Raw genomic sequence first — 23,166 nt, forward strand, 5'->3', positions numbered from 1 at the left:
ATACTAATTAGGAGCTTGTATTAAGTAATGAAATTGATTATATGTGCTTCATGTGTTTTTTGGCGCGAATCTTGCAATTGTCTGCTTACTATTTAAATGCCCCTGCCACATAGCCTTAGTACCACTCGTGAGGAAGGCTTAGTTGCCGAAACGCGTTAGTGGGCTAATTTTAATTTTTGCTGCTGTTGATCCTGCCTGCCTCTGCCCTATTTTGGACAACCAACTAAGTCCTATATTTTTGGACTTTTCCAGTGGACAGTGCTGTGCTGATCTTTGTATGCAGTATCTTTACATCAAGGAGCTGAGTATCTTGGGTTATTATATCCCTCCCTGTTTTTGTTTCCCATCTGCTTTAATACATGTATTTGGGTCACTAAATATACATACCTGTATGTCTCCTTTGCCCTAGCATTACCTGAGTTGCAATAGGTTTACACCTTGCTAGTGATATTCTTTACTGCTATCAGTATAACACTCATGTTATTTTCTGTAAGAATTTTTTCATGCATATATATGTAGACCTGTGATGCTCTATAGTCTCTTATACATGTGGTGACCGGCCGGTCTATATTGCCTTATTGTGGGAACTTCTGTTCCCACAGTAAGCTAGGTTCTTAAGGGCATTATTTCTTTTTGGGTCCATTATTATATGTTGCATTCTATGTTTTTCTGTTTTTTTTTTTTTTTGTCCATTGGGTTTTTTTATTATTCATTAGTCAGGCAGGCTCTCCAGTTAGTTGTTTGTATGTCTGTTATTTTTTTCTAATTTAATTAAAGTACCCCTTTTATTCTTTGCAAACATTTGTCTGAGTGCTATTTTAGAGGTTTTTTTTTTGTGTTTCCATATATATATATATATATATATATATATATATATATATATATATATATATATATATAAAATGGAAATATTGCTCATATGCATGTCTTAGACAGGTCTGCAACCCCGCCTTTCACCATTATCACCCAGCACACAGCACTTCCAATGCTGCAAGGGATTCTGGGAAATGGCATGCAAATGAGCACACAGTATTTCCATATGCAAGGCCAAAAGAATTTCTGTTGGACAATGATGTCAAAATATCTGTCATAGTTCTTAGGTGACTGGCCGAGCAGAACTGTAGGGTTTAGGTAAAACAATGCAGGGCTTGGCGTGTTTAGGTTTAACCTAGAACGTGTTCTAGAGGAGAGGCTTCAGTGCAATGTGTGCAGCTGGCTGAGCGATAGAAATGTAACAGACGACAGATAACGCATTGCCGCGGGGTTGAGTTTGAATGCGTTATTGTGCGATTTGCAATGCAAACAGATGGAGTGGTAACATGCCAAAGGAAGCGGTTTTGCAAACTAATTGCATGATTGTGTGTGATAACACCTGCTACACCTGTATGGGACAGAGCGGAGGTTCCAGAATCAAATCTGGAAATGGAGTATATCAAGTATTGAAAAGCAATAGACTTGGTGGGAAAATAGTAATTATCTGCAATTACTTCATAAGTTTTGATATAACAAAAAAAAAATAGACAACCTAGGATTTTTTCCAAGGATGCCTCTGACCAGTGCCACTCAACAGAACAGCAGAGTAGTGCTCTCTAACATGTACAGTTATTAGTTAGGCTGCCTGCCGTTTACGATACCTTTTATAAGACACAGAAACTTTGAATTCAAGCCTGCATTAGCAAAGAGGCAAAGGAAGAAGTCACATTTTAATAAATAAATAATAATCAGTGCAGACTCAAAAGCGTAGACATTATGTATGTAAAAAGTTCATATTTGTCCAAGTAAAAGTTGTCACAACCTGCAAAAAAACAAATCAATGCGAACAAGTTGTGAACGTGGCCGTACATGTACCACATACAGTACGTACCTATTTCAATGGACGCTTTCCCTCGCAGGAGCAGTTTAAGGCACTCGGCATTGTCCGTTAAGCAGCAGTAGTGAAGTGCTGTACTACCTTTCACAGTTTGTTTGTCTAGGTTCCCACTGCAATAGAAGGAGACATTATATCATTAGGGACTATCCCACTGGGCAAGATACTGGAATTGCCAGAAAGTACAAGCACTCACCCCTGTAACACCTTCTGTGGCATTATCGTTCCATAATTTAAGATATACTAAAATATTCAATGGACAGACAGCACCACTAGTGATTTCAAAGATATTAAAATAGTATGCGGGTGCCATGATTTGAGATCTGTTTAATAGTCTGTCAAATAATACAAATACCACTTAATATATAAGTGTGCAGATTTTCTTAAGTGTTATAGAGGGACTCCTACCTACTTATTTAAGGTTGAATTATTTGATGTATTTTTAGCCATAAAAAAATATTTTCTTTGCTTAGGATTTGAGTTCCTTTTTTTTTGTATAAAGTGTGCACGTGCTTACTGCTCTTAGGGCTGTCCCCAGCTCTATCTTTTTATTGTATACCCTAATTTATATATGGATTGTAATAAGGCGACAGTAAAAAAAAATAAAAGTTATTTACATCTTACCTATTTTGTACCAGAAAGTCAACAATGTGCAGTGAGGTTCGGTCCACTGATCTCACGGCAAGATGAAGGGCCGTCTCACCTTGTTCCTAGAGCAACGAAAAAGATTCACATCTGTAAATCCAGAAGTAAGGGGAAGGACGGAACGTTCTGCTGCTCAGGGTAAATAACACAGACCAAAGTTCACAGTATTTATCATCATGTAAGGTAGTAAAAACGTCAACACCTTGGTACAGCAGCACAGAGCAGTCTGAGCGTGCACAAATTACGCTTCAAAATGTTTATACAAGGGCTCTCCGTTGTAAATACAACATTGGTGCTTTGTGTATGATATATATAGGCACATATTTATTTCTGTCACTGGAAGACACATTATCGCCATTCAATTGAATGGGTCATGTGGTGTCTTCCTGCCTATGGCATAGTCTCACTTAAGAAATAAGTGGCCCCATATACACTCATGCATTTTGCATTGTTATTATTAGTTTATCTAACTATATACAAATTCTGATATGAGTTATAGGCATTATTATGTCGTGGACTACTGTATTTGTATGCACACTTACACATACAGTACACACAAAATAAATAGTCCCTTCTACTTGTGCATGTGTTCAGAGATTTTATATATATATACAGGTGTCGACAAATCACCAAAAAAATCTACTCGCCACCTAGTACCAAACATGTGCTGCTTGGGCCAATAAGAGCTCGCCACGATGTTAAATCCACTCGCCCGGGGCGAGCAAATGTATAGGTTTGTCGAACACTGTATATATATATATATATATATATATATATATATATATATATATATATATATATATATATATATATATATATATATATATATATATATATATATATATATATATATATAAATGTAAATACAACTGTATGCTCATCTGCATGTCTTAGGCAGGTCTGCAACCCCGCCTTTCACCATTATCACCCAGCACACAGCACTTCCATATATATATATATATATATATATATATACAGTATATATCTCATCGTGTACAGCCTGGCATAAGCCTCTGATTAAGTAACGTCAAGTGGTCATGGAAAATGTCAGGGTCTGTGTCGCTAAGGACTGCAGAGCTCTGCGCAAGTACTGTTATTTCTAATGTAGGCACCTAATAACAGTTTTAAAGCATATTTCTACCTAAAACCTAGTTGTTGAGTCTAATGCCTTTTTGATATATGCAAATCATAAATTTGTCCTAGAAAAACTAGGGAGAGGAGCTCCCGTGGGTGTGCTCTAATGAACGCTAGTGGAAGTGGTATACTACTAATACTACTAATAGGACAAGGTGTGGGGCGGCAACATGAAGTATGAAAGTTTGAATGGTCACGGCGGGGGTGGGTGTGAAACCGCTATCACCGACTGCAATCTGGCTAAATATCTATGATGATTCAGTGTCCCTATATGGCGTGAGTAACCTTTGAGAAAGCGCCCTGAGCGGCGGGAAACGCGTCAGGGGATATTTTGTGCTGTTTTAATTGTTTGGCTCATATGCCCCAATAAAGTCATTTATTTTACCTACGACCAAACTAATTTTCCACCATCTGCAGTGCCCAATATTTCTTCATATCCATTTCCATATATTTGTCTATTTATTCATTTGTCTCTGAGTTTTCGTTAGATGTGCTGCTTTTGGTATACTATAATATTCAGGACCTTCCCGCCACTGGAGATTCAGCTAACCACACAAACCTGCAATCTAAACAACTACACAAAACATACAGAACAACTAATGTTCCCTAGATTATAGCATAGATTAGTCCCCACTTGTATTGTGTGTCAGATAGGGTCAGTGCCACTTCAGTTAGGATTCTATATTATGGCCAAGAGAGAGAAGAGCAGGTCCCAGTAACAGAGTGCAGACATGCCTCAGTGGGCCGAGCAGAAGTGCCCCCAGGATGTCTGCCCTACAAGCAGATCCTCACCCAGTGTTCAGTACCCCCTGAGGATGTGGCACTTCCAGAGCAAAGTTGGAAAGTAACCGTAAAGTTACACAGAACAGGGAGGGTTACACGTCGTTTTACAACACTCAAATCAAAAATAATTTTTTAAACACTCTGCTCAGACCGAGCTAGCCAGATACCAGTGCCAATTCATGGACTACACTGCCTGAGAACATCAATTTTGATGCATAGCAGACCGTTTTGAGTCCCTCATTCATAAAACGTCTGCAGCTATACGTGTAAAGCCTATTACAGTTAATAGCAGTCCTGGCAGCAAAGGGATTCAGATAGGCAATGGTGTAAAACTATTCCAAATCTCATTCACCATCCTGAAATCCTATGTTTTTATGGTGCGACAAAGCCTTGCTGGATTTCATTACACAGACCAGAGCCGCCTTCTTTTTAGACAATGAAGCATAACTGGCTCTCGCCTATAATCAGACCTTGTGTCCTCCACCTCTAACACCTTCTAACCCTACCTGGATACAAATACCAAAAGAGGGGTCAAATGTTTCTCATTGGTCCCCTATACGTATAACCCCTCCAGCACTCAAAGGGTATAGTAGAGCTGAGCCCTACCATGCAAGAGCTGTGTGTCTAAACTGTATTAAAGAGAAGACAAAAGAGAAGGAGAAAGAGAGAAATATATATTTTAAAAAAGACAGAGAAAAAGACCAAGGAAATCGATTGTAAATAAAACTTTGGATCCAAAAATGTATATTTGTATTCATATAACTCGTTTTCCTTAAAACCAAGAATATGTCTCTTCAGACTTGATAGATATATAAATTATACTACACTTACTGTAAGTGCAGTTGTGAAAGGGATCTAGTGTAATTTCTTCAAGTTACACTCTATGCATTACAGGTTCTCTATGTCCCTATGCACCAGTGTATTTATTAACTTTGTTATTCTAATAGGCTGAGCGGTCGGTCATTTTTAGTGGTTTCCTTAAAACCATATAGGATCCTGGTTACGGGTTTGCTCGCATACTCACATGTCCATTGGCTAATGGAATGGTGTCCGTGAGATCCACACCATCTGCATGTAATTGTACCAGTCCGCCTATGTCTCTGGCTTTGACGGCGTCACACAGGCTGTGTAATTTAGATGCATTGTCCACGTATTTCTTCCTGGCGTACTTTCTCTCTGTGTACTTAGCGGTAATGTAATCTTTCCTTGCGTTCCTGAAATGTAAAATGACTTGGTGGTGACGAAGTTTAGAATATATTCTTGTACAGTCACAAAATACTCCAGATTGCATCTACTTGTTTTATGCAAATTCACCAAGCCTGTCCCAGTCTGGTCATGCACCACACAGTGTTTAGACTGCAGATATATTCGGACTCTGGGTGTGTACATGCAGATCGGCACACTGGGAGGCACATTTTTTTTAAATTCAAAATTGCTTTGAAAAGTGTAGCCACACCTAAGACCAAGATGAGCCAAAGGCAGTGACATGTTTAAGGATTTTTTCTGGGCAATTGACAAATTCGTTTTAACAAAAATCAGACACCTATAAGTATTTTCTAATTATTTATGGAACTACGGTAAGTTGAGACATGGGAGAGGTTTGCCTTTATGTTGCTAGTACGTTTTGTACCACGTCACTTTAAGCCAAACAGAAATTTGCAAAGACCACGCTCTCTCGTCTCTATCTTTAATAAGCGGCAGGCAGAGCGTGGGCTAAAACGTATGAGCACATTTGTGGAGCACTCCAACCTTCAGCCCTGATGAAAATAGATGTACTTTTAATTCAGAAACTAAAACAGACATCTGTTTGCTTTAAGTATGAATTCGTTTAATGAAGACAATTACATTTTTGAAGTTATTTTCAGACTGTTTTTGCAAAACGAAGAGGCCCTGCACTTCAGCTAAAGGTTCAACCTGCTACTTTATGTATCTTTTAAAGCCCAGGAAACATGTCACATACATGAATAAACAGGCCTGGCCTAGTGATGACAGTTGCCAGAACTTACAGCACTTCACTAGAAGATGGGTTCCATGTTTGAACTAACCAGTGGAATTCTGTATGATCATGGTGTGTTAAGTCACTTCATCTAAGACACTGTGCACCAAACTGTAGGTTAATTAACGGATAATCATTTCTTCTCTACTTACATATCACTGCTTGGTGCAGGTTTCATCATATCAGCAGCAGGCAGACAGGCTTCCATAATCTCATTGAACCCTGAATTCCCAATATTTTTGGCAAGCTGCAAGAAATAATAATGAATACAAATCTGTGCATTTTAAATGAATCACATAACTGCATAAAAGCTTCAATTTGATACAGTAATCATGAAGAGACCTGTGAGGTATTAAAATTCTAATGTACAGAGCTTTCATCAATAAAGAACTCTGGTTGGTCCAAATATAACAGGCCCGGACACAAATCTGTAAAGTGCAGCTGTATTTCTCTAAACCAAAACTGTGGGAAACTTGACTCAGTGTTAACCCATTACCCATCCAACTATTAAAAAAAGACTTCATAAAAGGACTCCTCTGCACTCTCTTTCCCACTGGTTCCGTATTTCAGTGCCACTTGTGCGGCCACTGAACACTGCCAAACATGGTCATGGACAAAATGATCGGTGTGGCAAGGTGATGCAAGGCAGAAACCTTCACAATCTTGAGATTTCTGTAGTAAACAGATTTTAAGCCCTTCTCTGTCACAGGATGCGGAGCTCTCTTGCCACAAGGAGTTTAAAACATGAAATCCTTCTTAGTAATTATAGTGGCATGCACCAAATACTGTACACATTAACACGAATGTTCATATCAATACAGACTTCTGGATCAATTTCAAGTGGTGCGTGATAACTTTTTAGCATATAACAGAAAAAGAAAAGACCACTCCGCTAGTTCTGAAATGCCTTAATGGATTACCCGAGGTTTACAATGGAAGCTTTTTGAACCACTGAGCTTTATTCTTCAGACATGTGACTATAGTACTCTATATTAGATCTCTCTCAAGTAAAGGAGTGAAGGGCAACTTAAACTATTACGTCATCATACGGTTATATTTTGTCTCTTACAGTGAGGCTTTATGATTGGGATATTCTCTCTCTCTCTCTTATAATTATATATATATATATATATATATATATATATATATATATATATATATATATATATATTAGAGAAAAAGAGAAAAGAAGCGCCCGATCCTTGTGTAAAATCAGATGAACAAAGTTTTAATATCTCAAGGACAAGACAAATGCACACTTACAATTTGTCTGATAAAATAAAGCATGTTATGGGACCTGCCCATGCACCAACTGAGGACTCCTCAGTCTCTTCTTTGTGTGTGAGTGTCAGTATTGGCTCCAAAAAGGATGTTGCTGTCAGCTGCTGTCTCCAGGGGAGTAATCCTTGGTGTTTGTGAGCACTCAATCTCCACATGCAGCCGCCATTTAGCCTTTCTTCTCACACTTGAAACCGGAAAAAAATCTTCAGGCAAGTCCTTGCCTTCTCATGCTGGTGCTGGGAGCTGCCCTGTCACTGTAGGCTCACTGCCAGATATCCCTACGCGTTTCGTCCGACTCTGCGGATTTCATCAGGGGATTTTTTTTTTTTTTTTTTTATTGCTTTTTTTTATTTTTATTTTTATATGTTATGCACACTTCCTTTTTTGTTTTTGTGTTTTTATCTAATAGTCACTTTTAGTTTTTCCTGCCAGAATACATTTAGTTATTTTCACACCACTGTTTATTGGGCATATTTGCCTGGTGCAAATTCTTGCCACATCTATCAGGGCTGCAGCAATTTAGGTGTAGTGTGTGAAGGGCGCTGTCTATATTTTCTGTCACATATATATATATATAGTGCAGAATAAATGAGTTCTTCAGTATTAGGTGATACCTTTTTTATTGGACTAACAATTTATGTCATAGGACAAGCTTTCGAGAGTTCTCCTCTCTTCTTCAGGTCAAGCAATACTGATATACAAAGGATTCAATGGCTAAAACAGTGTTGCTTGACCTGAAGAAGAGAGGAGAACTCTCGAAAGCTTGTCCTATGACAAAATGTTAGTCCAATAAAAAAGGTATCACCTAATACTGAAGAACTCATTTATTCTGCACTGGACTAACACGGCTATTTTCTGCTTTAAAAAAAATAAAAAATAAATATATATATATATATATATATATATATATATATATATATATATATATATATATATATATACAAATATAGCTGTATGCTCATCTGCATGTCTTAGGCAGGTCTGCAACCCCACCTTTCCCCATTATCACCCAGCATACAGCACTTCCACTGCAGCAAGGGATTCTGGGAAATGACATGCAAATGAGCACACAGTGTCACTTTTTGCCTCAATAACCATTTTTAACATGGTTTCTCTATAGGCTTAAGCTTGCTGCATGGTCACAGCTTTGAGCACAGCCAGGGTTAAGGTGCATACCCAGAAAACCACCCACAGACAGCTGTTTCGACCTTGATGGGTCTCATCAGTGTGGGGTTGATTTTACTGGGAATGCAAGAGAGGCTATGGGATAGGCTAAACCATAATACTGAGTTAAGTTATGGTGAGTAAAAACCCTCCACAGGAAAGCAAATATGCAAATATAGCTGTATGCTTATCTACATGTCTTAGGCAGGTCTGCAACCCCACCTTTCCCCATTATCACCCAGCATACAGCACTTCCACTGCAGCAAGGGATTCTGGGAAATGACATGCAAATGAGCACACAGTGTCACTTTTTGCCTCAATAACCATTTTTAACATATATATATTATACACACATCTGTGCATACGATAGAGTGGACCAGTACTATAGTCATTGTGCATGACCGCTGTCTGAGCGTTATTCTGGAAGTGACATCCCTGGACTCTTTGATACAGCGGGGCCCTGAGACGCTGCAAGACGAGCTTGCACAGGGAACCGGGTGAGAGAAACTAAAAAGATTCTGCATGTTATCCGATGAGTTAATTTTTTTCTTTACTATTGTAAGGGCATTACTTACTGTCACGGGGGACCAGGACCATTTACACTGGGATCGGCAGACAGAACGCAGGGGTTAAACAAAGCAGGTTTATTTTACTGTTGCTGAAGTTACTGTTGTTACTTTGTAAGGCTCTATTGTGTGGTAGGCTGGTAAAATACTCAGTCCAGCCGGCAAACAGTGGAGGCTTGGGCCATAATGCAATTTGGTGGAGGTGAAGTGCTTGTAAACACTCAGTAAGTGTGTGTGGGGGGGGGGGGGGGGGGGGGGGAGGGGGGGAGGGGGGAACATAGACTCAGGTCGAAGAAACATGTACTTCAAAATCGGAGCCATTTTTCATCCCAGACCCTGAGGTGTCTATCTCTGCAGGAGGTATCAGGCTTAAACTGGGAAATGAGGCCTGGGTCCTAGCCCCACCAACATGATTCCCATTGGTCAGTTTGAATTTCCCACTCTCTTTAAGGCCACCTCTGTGGGCTGTGCACTGTCACATCCCGCAGCCGATTGATCCATCTCAGATCAGCCCTCGGTCTCTGATTGGGTAGCAAAGGCAATCTTTACTGATTGGTTGACCCCAGCCATCCATGGTTTCAAATGGAGGCCGGGAATGTATGCAGACGCCGGTCAGCTCCACAGGTCTTACAGAAAATTCTGGATATTCTGAGGTTCATAGCTAGTCTCTGTGTCAGAGGCTAGCAGGAGATTTGAATCTTCAAGCAAGTGGCTATCATCCCAAGGTACTGGGATACCCCTAGACTGACGGATTGTGAAAGACATCCTGGGTGAGCTAGCAACAGCAGCACCCAGCGAGCTGATCGTCCCACTGTGACCCTCAGTTTAGTGGATTTAAGCTTGTTTTGTGCATTGTGTTACTCCTGTTGGCTCTGGACAAACGAAAATTCTCTTTAACTCATTCGTTCTGCCTGTTGCTTGAGATCTCGGTGTAATCGTCTGGTCTTCCGTGACGGTGCATCCTTCAAGTACCCCCAAATTATTGGGTCACCAAACTTTTATATTTGTATTTAGAAATGAATTAAACAAACGGCGTTTTAATAGAAAGAGAGAGCATTTTGCACCGCCACAAGGTGCTACATGCTGACTCCTCGTGGTGGCATTTACCTGCCACCAATAATGAGAGGTTCATGTCAAACCTATACAAAAAAATATATTAAAGAATAAAGTAATAGTACTTTGATTATAGGTAAACACCAGCAGGGTGAAGCAGTTGAACAAGTAGATTCAGTATTCGAGAGAAGAACTCGGCTAATAACATATGACATAAAATTGCATTGCTTTCTAGTCACGGTTGTGACCACTATGGAAATACTAAGAGCCTTAATAATGAATTCGGACTTTACCAAAAGCTCGGAGGTTCCCAGGACATCCAGTGTGAGTGACTGTATTCTGGAGTAGTGGACACCCAGCTCCCGGTGAATCCCTGAGCACTCAATACACGTCAATATACCCAAGTTTGTAGAAAGCCACGTAGGATCTATTGAGAAAATAAAATAATAATTAAGAAATAAATTCTACATATATTTATATATATATATATATATATATATATATATATATATATATATATATACACACACACACACGGATAGGTACACCGTAAATATGCCCCCCAAAAAGTATTTTATTGGCCCAACGTTTCGGCTACCCACTGGAGCCTTCCTCAAGAGCAACAGTAACTTATAGGTACTCTGAATTTAGGGTTGGCAGGTGTCCAATATTGAACTAGACTGTCCTGTATTTGGGGACAGTCCAGTAAAAAAATTAGAGGTAATAATGGACATATTAACTCTCTGGACATAGTGATCTGACCGGCTTGGGAGGCCGCAGGATTTCTCCGAGCAGTGAGACTAGGGCTATTGCTAGGGGGCTGGCCAAATTCCTATATCCTTATTAACTGCATTACTCAGCAGCAGCCAATCAGGAGGTGGTGTCTGGAGCCTGGGGCCCCTGAGAGGAGGAAACAGCATGGAGCAGAGAGGGGTGTGTGTGTGTCTGTCTGTCTTGAGCGCGTTGCATCTTTCACCATTGTGTCCAGTATTTTTGGAGAACCCACCTGGCAACACTCTGGTTTATACTACTGTCGTTAAGTGTGTGCCCAAAAAATAAATGCATATATATTTAGACATTTATATAGAACATATAACCTAGTGAAGACATTGTAAAAATAACCCCACAAACACAGCTTGGGAAGGACTTTTAAACAGCGACAAGTCTCTCTAATGTGAAATACTTTTTAAGAATAATAATAATAGTCTAAAATTCTAACAAAATACTAAAGTCATGAAAATAGCGTGATGATCAGTCCCATTCCATGCTCATCAGTCACGTTCTGGTGATAGATTTCTGAATTGGATGTTGTTTCTTCTATTGCACATCACCAGCTTTCCAATGGGGAATGTCTGAAACATCCCCCACAACATGTGTCCGAATAACTGAGAAGCCACGTGTGCTATGAAACTGAACTGTGCTCATCTAACACTGAATATTGGCAACTGCAATGATCGTAGGTTTGAAAGAATATGCTACACATTTCAATGTAGAGTGGGATAAATGTCACTCCATGAGATCATTTGACCTCTTCCCCAGGGCTACACTAAGTACAGATTAATTAATTGTCACATTGAATATTATTTTTCAAACAGAGGACCATAGAGGTCAGATAAGTGTCAACATACTGTATAAAATGTTGAAAACGCCCAAACATGTCTGTGGTTGTAGGAATGTGTTCCTGTTCAGTTATACCAATTTGTTTCATGCTACAGGTCAGAGAAATGCTCAGAAGTAGCTCTCACTAATTGTTTTCCATTAAATCAATGCTGCAAGCACTTTCATATGGCCCTGCCAAATTATACTTTTCACACTACATTTATTCACCTACGCCCAATCACCAGATGCCTTTCATATAACAATGTTAGTCTTCAGTGCTACATGTAACAAGTGCCTTGTTCTTAGCAATGTTATAAATTCAATTAGGCCTTTTGGAAAGGTGGTGTTAACAGTAATGTTAGTAATTTGCTGAAGAAGCTTGATGTCATTTTGGATTGCAGCCAATGGAACAGGAGAAAATCGTGTGTACCTAGGGAATTGCCTGGAGAGTTTGAACAATGGACGTAGATAACCCCTTGCTGTCAAAGAGGCCAGTCATTGTATTGCAGGCCCCTCCAGCAGCACAGATGTTAAGATTCTCTAAAACCTCTATATTTAATGCAGAAATACAGGTTTAATTCATTTTTTATTACAGGATTCAGAGTGTTTCCGGCGTTGATCCGGTGATATTGTGAAGCTATATATATTGGCTTCAACAATAGAAATGTAAGAGGAAAAAAAAGAAGAAAAGAGCTCACGACAACTCATTGTATATAGTATGTCTTCGTATTTTTATATGAGATGCTGTACTACGAGTGGTCGTGAGCTCTTTTCTTCTTCTCAAAGATATACATATGTACATGTTACTTAACATTGTACTTTTTGTAATCAGGGTCGTTTTTAAGCCCTCCTTTTTCTTTTCCTACGTTACTTAACGCCGATGGGTCACTTGATGTGAAACTCGGCAGCGAGATTTATTTTATAAAACGAAAAACAGGATAGATGGCGTTTTATATAGTGCCATTTCCAACGTCCAGATTACACATGGAAAATAATTTGCACGACTAGCACATACACTTGGGCGAGATGTTTTACCTGATGCTCCACAGTCACAGCACACGTCATTCCCTGGCATTCTCTGGATATCGGATATGATTTCCTTTGTGAGTTCCTGGACAATGTTATTTTCTCCTGTGCTGTGGTCTCCTTTGAATGCATTGTTTAGGGCTTCTTCTTTGCTGTTCTGGAGCACCGACATCCATCTAAATATGGGAGATATTATCAGAACATTTCCTTTATGCGTTTCGGCTTTTTGGAACTCTGGCAATCACGAGTTGCCCTTCAGAAACAATTGCCGTTTACGTCAAGGTCGTACATGCTCAGCATACATTATGGCTTTCCTTGGACTCTTAGTTAATGCTCAGTGAAAATCAAATACAAAAAAGGTAAGGTTAGCTTATTTCTGGAGTTGACGTCAGCAAATTAAGTGGATACAGTTTTCTGAGAACAGTCGCAGAAAGCAAATTTTTTAAGCCATGGAATCTATTGTTATTTAAGGCGCAGTAACTGATAAAAAAAAAAGTTTGTAAAATGTTAATCTTAAATGAACAGATATTTAAGTTCATGAGGTCATGGAGGAGATGAGTACAGAGGTACCACCAGGGAAACATAGGTTGGGGGGGGGGAGGGGGGGCGGGGGAAAAAGGGGTTTTATTTAGCCCGTAGCTTCCAAAAACAACACAGCTTTCAGGGAGCACACAATTAAACAAAACAGCTTATCCCTTTGTCAGTGCTGACTCACTTCCCAGTCCCTATCTGCACGGCTGGGAGGCTGGGCATCTTGCTAACCTCTGACCCCAAAGTCCAAAGAGGTACCTCTGTGCAGGGGGCTTTTTATATCAGTCTCCAGGTCGGGGTTGGTGTCGTGAGGTGCACCCTGTGACAGATTCCAGGGAAGAGACCTCCAGCTCTGTACTGAGAGCCTGAACCTCTTTCTGAAAGACCTCCCACTCGGTACCTAAAACTGTGAAATGCTTTCTGGGAGACTTCGAGCTTTACATAATATTAAAGCATAGCCAGGGTAGGGAGTGGGCAAGGCCTGCTCTAAAACCCCAAACACTGAACCAAAAATCTGCCCCTAAATGATGAGGACGGATTTTCTCACTCATGCTGCGCAGCCTCATAGAGGGTGGAGCACGAAGGATGATGACGCAGTGATGGCGAACATGTACAGAGAAGGTAGGGAATAGCCCCCAGTGCCCCCCCATCTCCTGTACCCTTCCCCCCCATCCACTCCAAGTGTTCCCCCACTCCCCCAACCCATGTCTCACCGCCTCTCAACCCTTCCACTTGTACTCCGCGTCAGTGTACAGTGCGGCCAGGTTTTACTCCGCATCAGTGTCTTTTTGAAACAACTATAGATTTTCAGTCAAGGGCGTGAATTACCTCATGTCAAAATCCTGTGACTAAAGCCAAAAACATCCCAAAACACTGCGTGTGTGTGTGTCTGCTACCCACATCTAGGAATCATAGAAACATCAGCAAAACACGGATATACAGTAGGAAGAATAAGCACTGGCACTTTCCCAACAACACAGGAAACTTAAGAAAACAATCTCATACTCTATCCATTTAGTAAGTTTAAGTGTGACGTTTTAGTGGTGCTGAAAACGTGCATGCTTTGTTTCCTTCTAATGGACAGAATGAGCATTGTTCATTGATATAATAGTACAAAAGCTTTCAAGGCTTTAAGAATTCTCATGTTGGTTCAATAAAGACTATTAGACAAATTTTAACCGGCTATATTACATCTGAAGATGTGACGTGTAATGCCTCCAAAGCCTGTGTGCAAACAAATCTACTGAATGAAGAATGGACAGGTTCAAATCTCCTTAAAAGGTACAGGTATCCCGTAACCATTCTTGGGTGAAGTAGGTTCCATGTCCTTATTAGGCTAGCGTTCAATTTGTACAGCGGTGTAAAAGGACTTACATTTGACACTCCTGTTCATCCTCGGCTTGAAAATGATATGTTCGATCATCTATATAGAAATAACACAATATGTAAGGGAGGAGAAATAGTACAAGATTGTGTTCTGAATAAGACAAATAAAAATACCACTTGTGAGTGCATTCATATGTCTCAGACATGCCTGCAACCCAGCCTTGCCCCATTATCTCTAGGCATACAGTGCTTCAACACCAGCCAGGGATTCTGGGAAATTAAATGCAAATGAGCTAAGTGTGTCACCGTTTGCTTCTTGTCCATTTTAACGTGGACCCCTACATGATTATGCCTGCCGTATTACACAGCGCTTCAGCCCAGCCTGGGATAAAGGTGTGCATAGCCAATAAAACCTACTCACAGACAGCTGAATAATATATGTGTGTGTGTGTGTGTGTGTGTGTGTGTGTGTGTGTATATACAGACACACACTTTAAGAAGAAAACATTAATCAGAGTGGCTGTTTGTGCAATATCTCACAGGGCAATAGTTAAATTGTGCAACCAGGACAAAGGCAGACACAAAGATGATATTGTTTGTTCTCAGATGGGGAGCAAGAATTTCCTTTTGCGTCATCGCAAAGTGTGTGAAATTTGTACTTGGGTTACTAAGGGCTGTTACATACTGTGTGTGGCCGTGCACGCGCGCGTGCCTGTGCGAAGGTGCGTGCACGTGCCGCACACGTTTTGTGTGTATACTGTGCGTGAGTGTATGACTGTATGTGTGTGTGTATGTATGTATGTATGTGTGTGTATGTGTGTGTATGTATAATTTATTATTTATTTAGAAAAAAAAACACATTAGTAAAAATAAAATATTTATTAACATTGTGCAGACACACACACACATACACATACACACATACATACAACACATACACACATGCATGCATATATATACACACACACGCACATATATACACGGCCCTTGTATAGAAGGGCTGACTAACCTCAGCCAATTATATGTGCCGCGAGCACGGCGTAGCGTACACGGCCACTATACAACAAGCCTTACATTTAATGTGGACCTCCCAATCACAGAGGTTAGCTATACCTCAGAACGGGAAGATTTATTTGAAGCAAAGAAAAATAAAAAACAGCAGCATTTACAGATGAAATCATTATTGTGCCTAGCAACAATATTACTCAGAAAATCTTCATCAGAATCCATCAAACCCAGCTAACTTCTGGAAGGTTATCAACAATATATTCCAGCCTTCTAGCCATCAACAACCATGGAATATCACTGGGGATATTACTCTGACAAATCCCACTGACATTGCAAATGCATTCAATGATTACTTTGTGGGGTGTGCCACTAACTTATTAGCAAAACGCAACCCAAACCACAAACATGAACCTCATTCTGAGAGTATATCCTATAGCTCATCTCTCCAAATACTCCTCATAATTTTCAATTTGCCCCAGTATCCGGTGAGTCGATTACACAAGCGTTCCTCAAACTAAAACTAAGCATCAAATGTGGACCTGACTTACTGCAATCTAAGTTCCTAAGACTTAGTGCCCCAGCCATTGCCAAACCAATTGCTTCCATAGTCAACCCTATCCTGTCTGCAGGCCATATCCCTAAGACTTGGAAAACTGCCAGAGTTGTTCCAATCTTCAAAAGTGGGGACAAAAACACTGTCTCAAACTACAGGCCAATCTCTCTTCTCCCAATACTATCCAAAGTCGTGGAAAAATGTGTTCACTCCCAATTAAGTGATTACTATACAAAGACAAATTTCCCTAGCCAATTCCAATCTGGCTTTCGCCCCAAACACTCCACCGTAACTACCCTGCTAAAAGTTTGCAATGAGATCCAGTGTGGAATGGAACGGGGACAACTCACTGGTGCAATAGTATGCGAGTAGACGTCTAGTCTGTAAATCGGTGCGACAGAAAACAATCAACAGGAAAATACTGTTGTGAAATCTTCTTGATATCCCTTTAATAATGAGCAGTTTATAATAATCCTTGGGGTATGATGCAATGTATATTGCTCAAGCAAAATGAGTGCAGATGATATTTATAGCATTGAATGCCTAAAGCTCAATAAACAGTAGTTGCTTAATTTGTAGGCTAATCAAAGTTGGATTTATGGGATACTAGGGGGGACACAACAACCCTAGGGTAAAATGTTCCCCTTTTCACCACCAAACTGAGATACACTACTTAGAGCAAATAGGCTATGCAGATATATCTACTACAATGTAGACTCCAGGAATAACTCACTGTTAATGGAGGCTCAATAGAGCATGCATCCAATGTGGCTTCAGATAAAGACTTCAAATAAAGGCTCATCAGGGCGTGCGTCCAACTTAATTGCAGATAACAGGAAGAAGTTGCCTCATGCGAGGAGTAAGTGGAGCACTGCAAGCAGGATTATTTGGCAGGCAAATATGACACACAGGTATAAAAATTCGAATTTATTGGGTGACTAAGAGAGACATCACAAAAAAAAGGGAAGCAGAGTAGCTTACTCAGACGCGTTTCGGGCAAGAAGGCCCTTTGTCAATGTCACTCATTGACAAAGGGCCTTCTTGCCCGAAACGCGTCTGAGTAAGCTACTCTGCTTCCCTTTTTTTTTTTTGTGATGTCTCTCTTAGTAACCCAATAAATTCGAATTTTTATACCTGTGTGCCATATTTGCCTGCCAAATATCCTGCTTGCAGTGCTCCACTTACTCCTCGCATGAGGCAACTTCTTCACTGGTGCAATATTCCTAGATTTTGCAAAGGCTTTTGATACTGTTGATCATGCTATCCTGCTTAACAAACTTCAGTGCTCTGGAATAGGGAAGCATGCTTTAAACTGGTTTCATTCCTACCTATCAGGTAGATCCCAACACGTGTCTATCTCAGGCTCTAACTCCAACCCCCTGGATATCACCCGTGTTTGTCCCGCAAGGCTCTGTTCTGGGGCCCCTACTCTTCTCAGTGTTCATCAATGATCTTCCCACAGCTTGTAAGGAAGCTTCAATACACATGTATGCAGACGACACAATCTTATATGCACACAGCCCTAGCCTCTCCGACCTTGAACACATACTTCAATCTGACTTTTTGAGACTTGAAAATTGGATTTCCCGACAAGACTGTAACAATGGTATTTGGGACCAAGGCTACATTTTTAAAGCTTCCAATGATTGAGCTCCAGATCAGAATCAACGCTAACACAACCCTAACTCCTGTTACTAGTTTTAAATACTTGGGCATATGGTTTGACTCCCATTTAACATTTGGGATGCACATTGATACCCTGACATCCAAAACCTCTGCCAAACTAGGTGTACTTTATAGGAACAAATCCTTCCTAAGTCTGCTGGTCAGAAAGCGTATCGCACAGCAGATGCTAATGCCAATTATCGACTATGGGGACATAGTGAACGGCTCGGCACCCCAAACCCACCTTCGCAAACTTGATACCCTCCAGAATTCAATATGCCATTTTGTTCTCCAGTGCAACTACAACACTTCACTGCGAAACGCTCAAAGAACGAGATTGGCCATCACTTGAGTCTATGCGCAAAGTTCATCTTTCCTGTCTTGTCTTCAAATACTTTCTGGGCAAGCAACCCGTCTATCTGAACAAGCACCTCATCCCAACCACATGCAGCACTTATCTGAGATCTGACTCCAAAAGACTGTTCATGGTCCCAGGGTACAGCAAAGTACCCGGTCGATCCTCCGTCTTTTACCGTGCACCCCAAAACTGGAACAATCTACCGGAGACTCTCACATCCACCACCAGTCTATGTTCTTTCAAAACTAAAGCTGTCTCACATTTTAATCTGGTCTGTAACTGTTAAATACGCCTTTAATATATATAATCTCTAACTGTGCTTGCAATGTCTTGTATATAATGTACAGTATACCCTGTTCACTTATGTAACTGTATTTGTAACCATGTATTATTTGTCATCTTGACTCTATGCCTAGGACATACTTGAAAACGAGAGGTAAGTCTCAATGTATTACTTCCTGGTAAAACATTTTTTTAAATAAATAAAACTTCTCCCCTAACTACAGTGCTCCTATAAGTGCTCCCCAAATCGCTCACTGGTGACAGCAGATATACATTTCATTTATATATTAACATGAAATGTAACGTGAGGTTGGCTCTCTGAGTACTGTTATAATGCCCATGTGTGACCCTTCAGACACATCGACAAACCATGAGAACCTACGTGAGATGAGGTCAAAATTCTTTTTCTCCTCTGGGTTTGTTTTCACTTGGCAGGTTAGCAGGTTCAGCTTTGTAGGAGGTATGTTGGCCTAATAACAGAAGGCACATATCAATATATAAAACTTTACAGCCTGAAGAGTCATTTTTAGCAGTTTATCTCAGATGGCTCCTAAGACAGGGCATGATAAATGAAATATTCTTTAAGCAATGGATCAAAACTAAATCAAAAAGTAATTTTCAGACAGACGACAACTGCACAGTGTCAATCAAAGCGTAAAAAATGTAATGATTAAGCTCTTTGTTTCTTAACCGTTCACAGCCGTAGAGGCTTGAAACACAAGGTCTGAACAAACAAACGGAATACTTACTGTACCGTGAGATATTGTTAGAAACCCATTTTTAACAGAGCATTTCCTCTTCTGCCAAACTTTTCTAATTCTAAAATGAAAATAAAGTCTTAGTATATCAGCGGATGCATTAATAAACAGCAGCACGCACACCAGCATCTGCAATAACAACTTCCGTACCCATCGCTCTTCTTGTAAAGGTAGCCATTTCTTTCGGTGCCATGTTCCTTGTTTCCTTGTGGTTGATGCAAGCTGTAAGCGGTGCTTTGGCGGATCTGAGAATCCTGCGAGATGTTAAAGGGAGATTGGTTACTAATGCTTTAGATTACAAAGTGTTCTTATGCAGATCAATAGTCTCGGTCAATGGTACTGTAGATTGTCTCACCCATTCTGCATGCTGCAACTTGTATGTCTTTCAGTCTGTGCCCCCCTGTCTGCACTCCCCGCTCCTTACCTTGTCTCCGGGTCAAAAGACACCGCGGGGTCACGTGTCGCTGAAGGGAAGTTGCAGAGGCCTCATGCAATCCCCGCCAATTAATTAAAATGCTTTGGGAAAGAGCACAGGGCCTCTGCAACAGCCGCACGCCCGTCATTGTCCCCCGCCCCCCTAGAAAATCTTGCGCTCCCCAGTTTGCACACACCTGTCCTATGGGACCAACAGTGGAATTCTTCATTGTGTACAGAGCTTTCAAACACAAAGGGCTAGGTTTACCAAGCTCTGTTAGCATAGTTAATGTGACGTTTACCGAAATGAATGCCGGTTAACCATAAAGCAGTATTCCGTAGAGCAAATAACGTAACATTAACCAGGATTTACTTCCATAAAAAGCATGGCATTATTTGCAATGGCTGCTATTCTAAATGACTTGCAAATAAGCTCATCTCCTACATGACATTCATCCCATATTCACTAAGCAATGCTAAGAATTGCAGATGTAGTAAACGTGACTGTTTTCGGCACCGGGGCTAGCCGCGGGAGCGTGGCTGCCCTGGTGCCGGAAGATTATCGCTGCGCGGTCTCACATGCAGAAGCATGGAAACCCCCCCCCCCCCCGCAGCACGGCACCATCTCCGGAATCCGCAGCTTTTCATGTTTGTCAGCCGCAGCTCCGGACACAGGACGTCCCGCTACATCTGTAACTCTGGAAAAGAGGGAGACCAATTTAGGAGATGGGCCATTGACTTCCATACCCCCGAATAGATGAACCTATGCTCCACGTGGGGAGGTACCTGGGAAATTTACATTAGCATATCATCTGAATATATTTGACATATCATCAGACTCTGGATGAAAGTAACGCTATCACTTAAATAACATCACGCTCTTTAAAGAGAACAACATTATCCTGAAATAATCTTATGCCAATGAGCTCAAGGTGTTGTTTTTACCTGCATTTACAGTACCTTAGTGAAAAAGGTGCTAACTAATGGAAAATAACATCTATTTCGGTTTTGGGTAACATCCCATTTTTCACCTGATCTACTGACCGAAACTACATTAAAGCAGCAGAACAGGCTGCATTGTGTTTACTTTTTGTAACTGACCCCTTTCGTCCAGAGATACTTACCGCGGAAGGGGGCGCCGGTATCCCTGTTTTAAATGTCTCATCATGGTGGTCAATAGGCAGCCGCAGCGGATGACATCACGGCTTCCTATTGGCTCTTGGGAAATTTAGAGCCGCCATTTTGTTAGGCATACTGTTTCTCTGAGTGCAGAGATACCAGCACCCCCTACGGAAGTATCTCTGGAAGCAGGGGCTCCTCGGAGCTGAATTTAACACAGTCCGGAGACCCCATGCTTCAATCTTGTAATTCAATTTAAAGAAACCTAAAACACAATGCAGCATGTTCTGCTGCTTTAATGGGCATTTAAACAAACTACTGTTAATGAAGTAATTATCTTCAAAGAACAGGGTTTTACTGTCCAATAATGCCCTGGCTAGAGGAGTTGAAGGGCCGAGGTGAAGCACTCCAGCAAAAAAACCCAGAGGCTTCAATTGGGCTTCACACATTGAAGTTGGAACTTCATTGTTCACACAGTCCAAACACTCAGTGTCTCTGGACCGTGGCAGGTGTAGTGTAGAAACAGTTTGGGGATAGAAACTGTCAGGATAACGCTGTGGCTAGGGCTTCTTATGGCTGCGAAAATCCATGTACAATGTTCTATATGCTGTCAAATACTGTGCAAACACATTTTTTTTATTGTCCCCACAGTATTCGTCAAGCACTTTCTCTCCCCACTTTCAAGACCCATCTTAAAACCTAGATCGTCATCGTGAAGAATTTCAGTGACTTCAAATCCCTCCAGAGCCCTGTCTACAATCGCTTCCACTCCGGATCAAGAGCGAACAAATATACCGTTACACCAACTGCCTTTCCAAGTCTCGACACCATTTAAAGAGGCAATCCAAGCGGGTCATTTGTTTTGCAATTTCATTTTTAAAGCTAGGATTGAAGCAGGGAGTCTCCGGAGATGAACCCCATTAATTTCCAGCGCCAGTGACCCCCTGAATCTGGAGATACTTACCTACGCAGCGGGGTGCCGGTATCTCAATAAAGTTTGAAGCTCCGGCATCACGCGGGCCAATAGGAAGCTGAGCCTGTTGACGTCACAGCTTCCTATTGGTCCACACGACGCTCGGCTCACGTAATGGCGGAGTATACCAATACCCTGCATATCGTAGAACAATGAAAAGGACAATGAATCCTCACCCATGTCCTGAAGTGTATTTTTTTTAGCACCTGGGACACAAGCTTTTAAACCAGGGGTGGCCAACTCGAGTCCTCAAGGGCCACCAACAGGTCAGGTTTTCAGGATACCTCTGCTTCAGCACAGGTAACTCAATCAGTGGCTTAGTCATTCTGACCTGTTGGTGGCCCTTGAGGACTGGAGTTGACTTTCTCGGGGTTACGTTCAGGGTTGCCACCTTCTACTGAAGGCTAACCCGGAGATAAACATTTTAAATTTAACGCTTACCTTCGGCCGCGGCAACTCATCACTTCATGGCAATGAGGCGCCGAGTGCCGACGTGACGTCACATAGGGTTCCGTTGTCATCGCAAAGGGCGTCACGTGACGCCGCAAAATCCCGTAGCATTCCAGTTGTCATGGCAACCCAGCGCCATTTGGCGCCACGCAGCCATATTAACAGCAGTTACAAGGGGAGATGCTACCCGGAGGTTTACAAAGTAAACCAGTAGCCCGGAGATGTGTGGCCAAAACCTGTAGTCTCCAGGTCAAACCCAGAGTGGTGGCAACCTTTGTTACGTGGGGCTATTAAAAAAAAACCTATTATTATGCAATTATTATTCTGTTTATAAAGGACAAGTATCAAACTAATGTCACTTCCATATAAACCCGGTGTCCCCCGTTTCCTGTGGGATTCTGTTGCCTCACTGGGTGCTTTCCTTTTCCTCAGGATTTCAATCCTTGCTTGTCTGTGTTCTCCTGAGTTCTGTTCACAGCTGTTCGACAGCCTTTGAAGACCTCAGTGTAATGTAATCCCAGAGCTGCTGCGAGACTTCTTACTTCATGTGGTTATGTCACTGTTTGCATGTAACTACTTCAGATGCCAAGTCTCATTTCAGGAAGGGAAAATGAA

General features: G+C 41.2%; 1 protein-coding gene across 8 annotated transcripts in view; it reads right to left on the reverse strand.

Moving 5' to 3' along the window:
* The window catches only part of ASAP2 (ArfGAP with SH3 domain, ankyrin repeat and PH domain 2), a 199,894-nt gene that overhangs the window by 30,299 nt on the left and 146,429 nt on the right, over positions 1–23,166 (reverse strand). For all 8 annotated transcript variants that reach the window (XM_075598335.1, XM_075598332.1, XM_075598336.1 and 5 more), the window contains 10 exons: positions 19,746–19,849; positions 19,587–19,656; positions 19,220–19,307; positions 15,020–15,068; positions 13,124–13,290; positions 10,783–10,916; positions 6,578–6,672; positions 5,454–5,643; positions 2,492–2,577; positions 1,865–1,980 (listed from right to left, as the gene is read on the reverse strand). In XM_075598335.1, the coding sequence (XP_075454450.1) occupies positions 1,865–1,980; positions 2,492–2,577; positions 5,454–5,643; positions 6,578–6,672; positions 10,783–10,916; positions 13,124–13,290; positions 15,020–15,068; positions 19,220–19,307; positions 19,587–19,656; positions 19,746–19,849 (1,099 nt within the window). The remainder of the gene's footprint in view (positions 1–1,864; positions 1,981–2,491; positions 2,578–5,453; positions 5,644–6,577; positions 6,673–10,782; positions 10,917–13,123; positions 13,291–15,019; positions 15,069–19,219; positions 19,308–19,586; positions 19,657–19,745; positions 19,850–23,166) is intronic.

The sequence above is a fragment of the Ascaphus truei genome, chromosome 4, assembly GCF_040206685.1.
Source record: "Ascaphus truei isolate aAscTru1 chromosome 4, aAscTru1.hap1, whole genome shotgun sequence".
Lineage (NCBI taxonomy): Eukaryota > Metazoa > Chordata > Amphibia > Anura > Ascaphidae > Ascaphus > Ascaphus truei.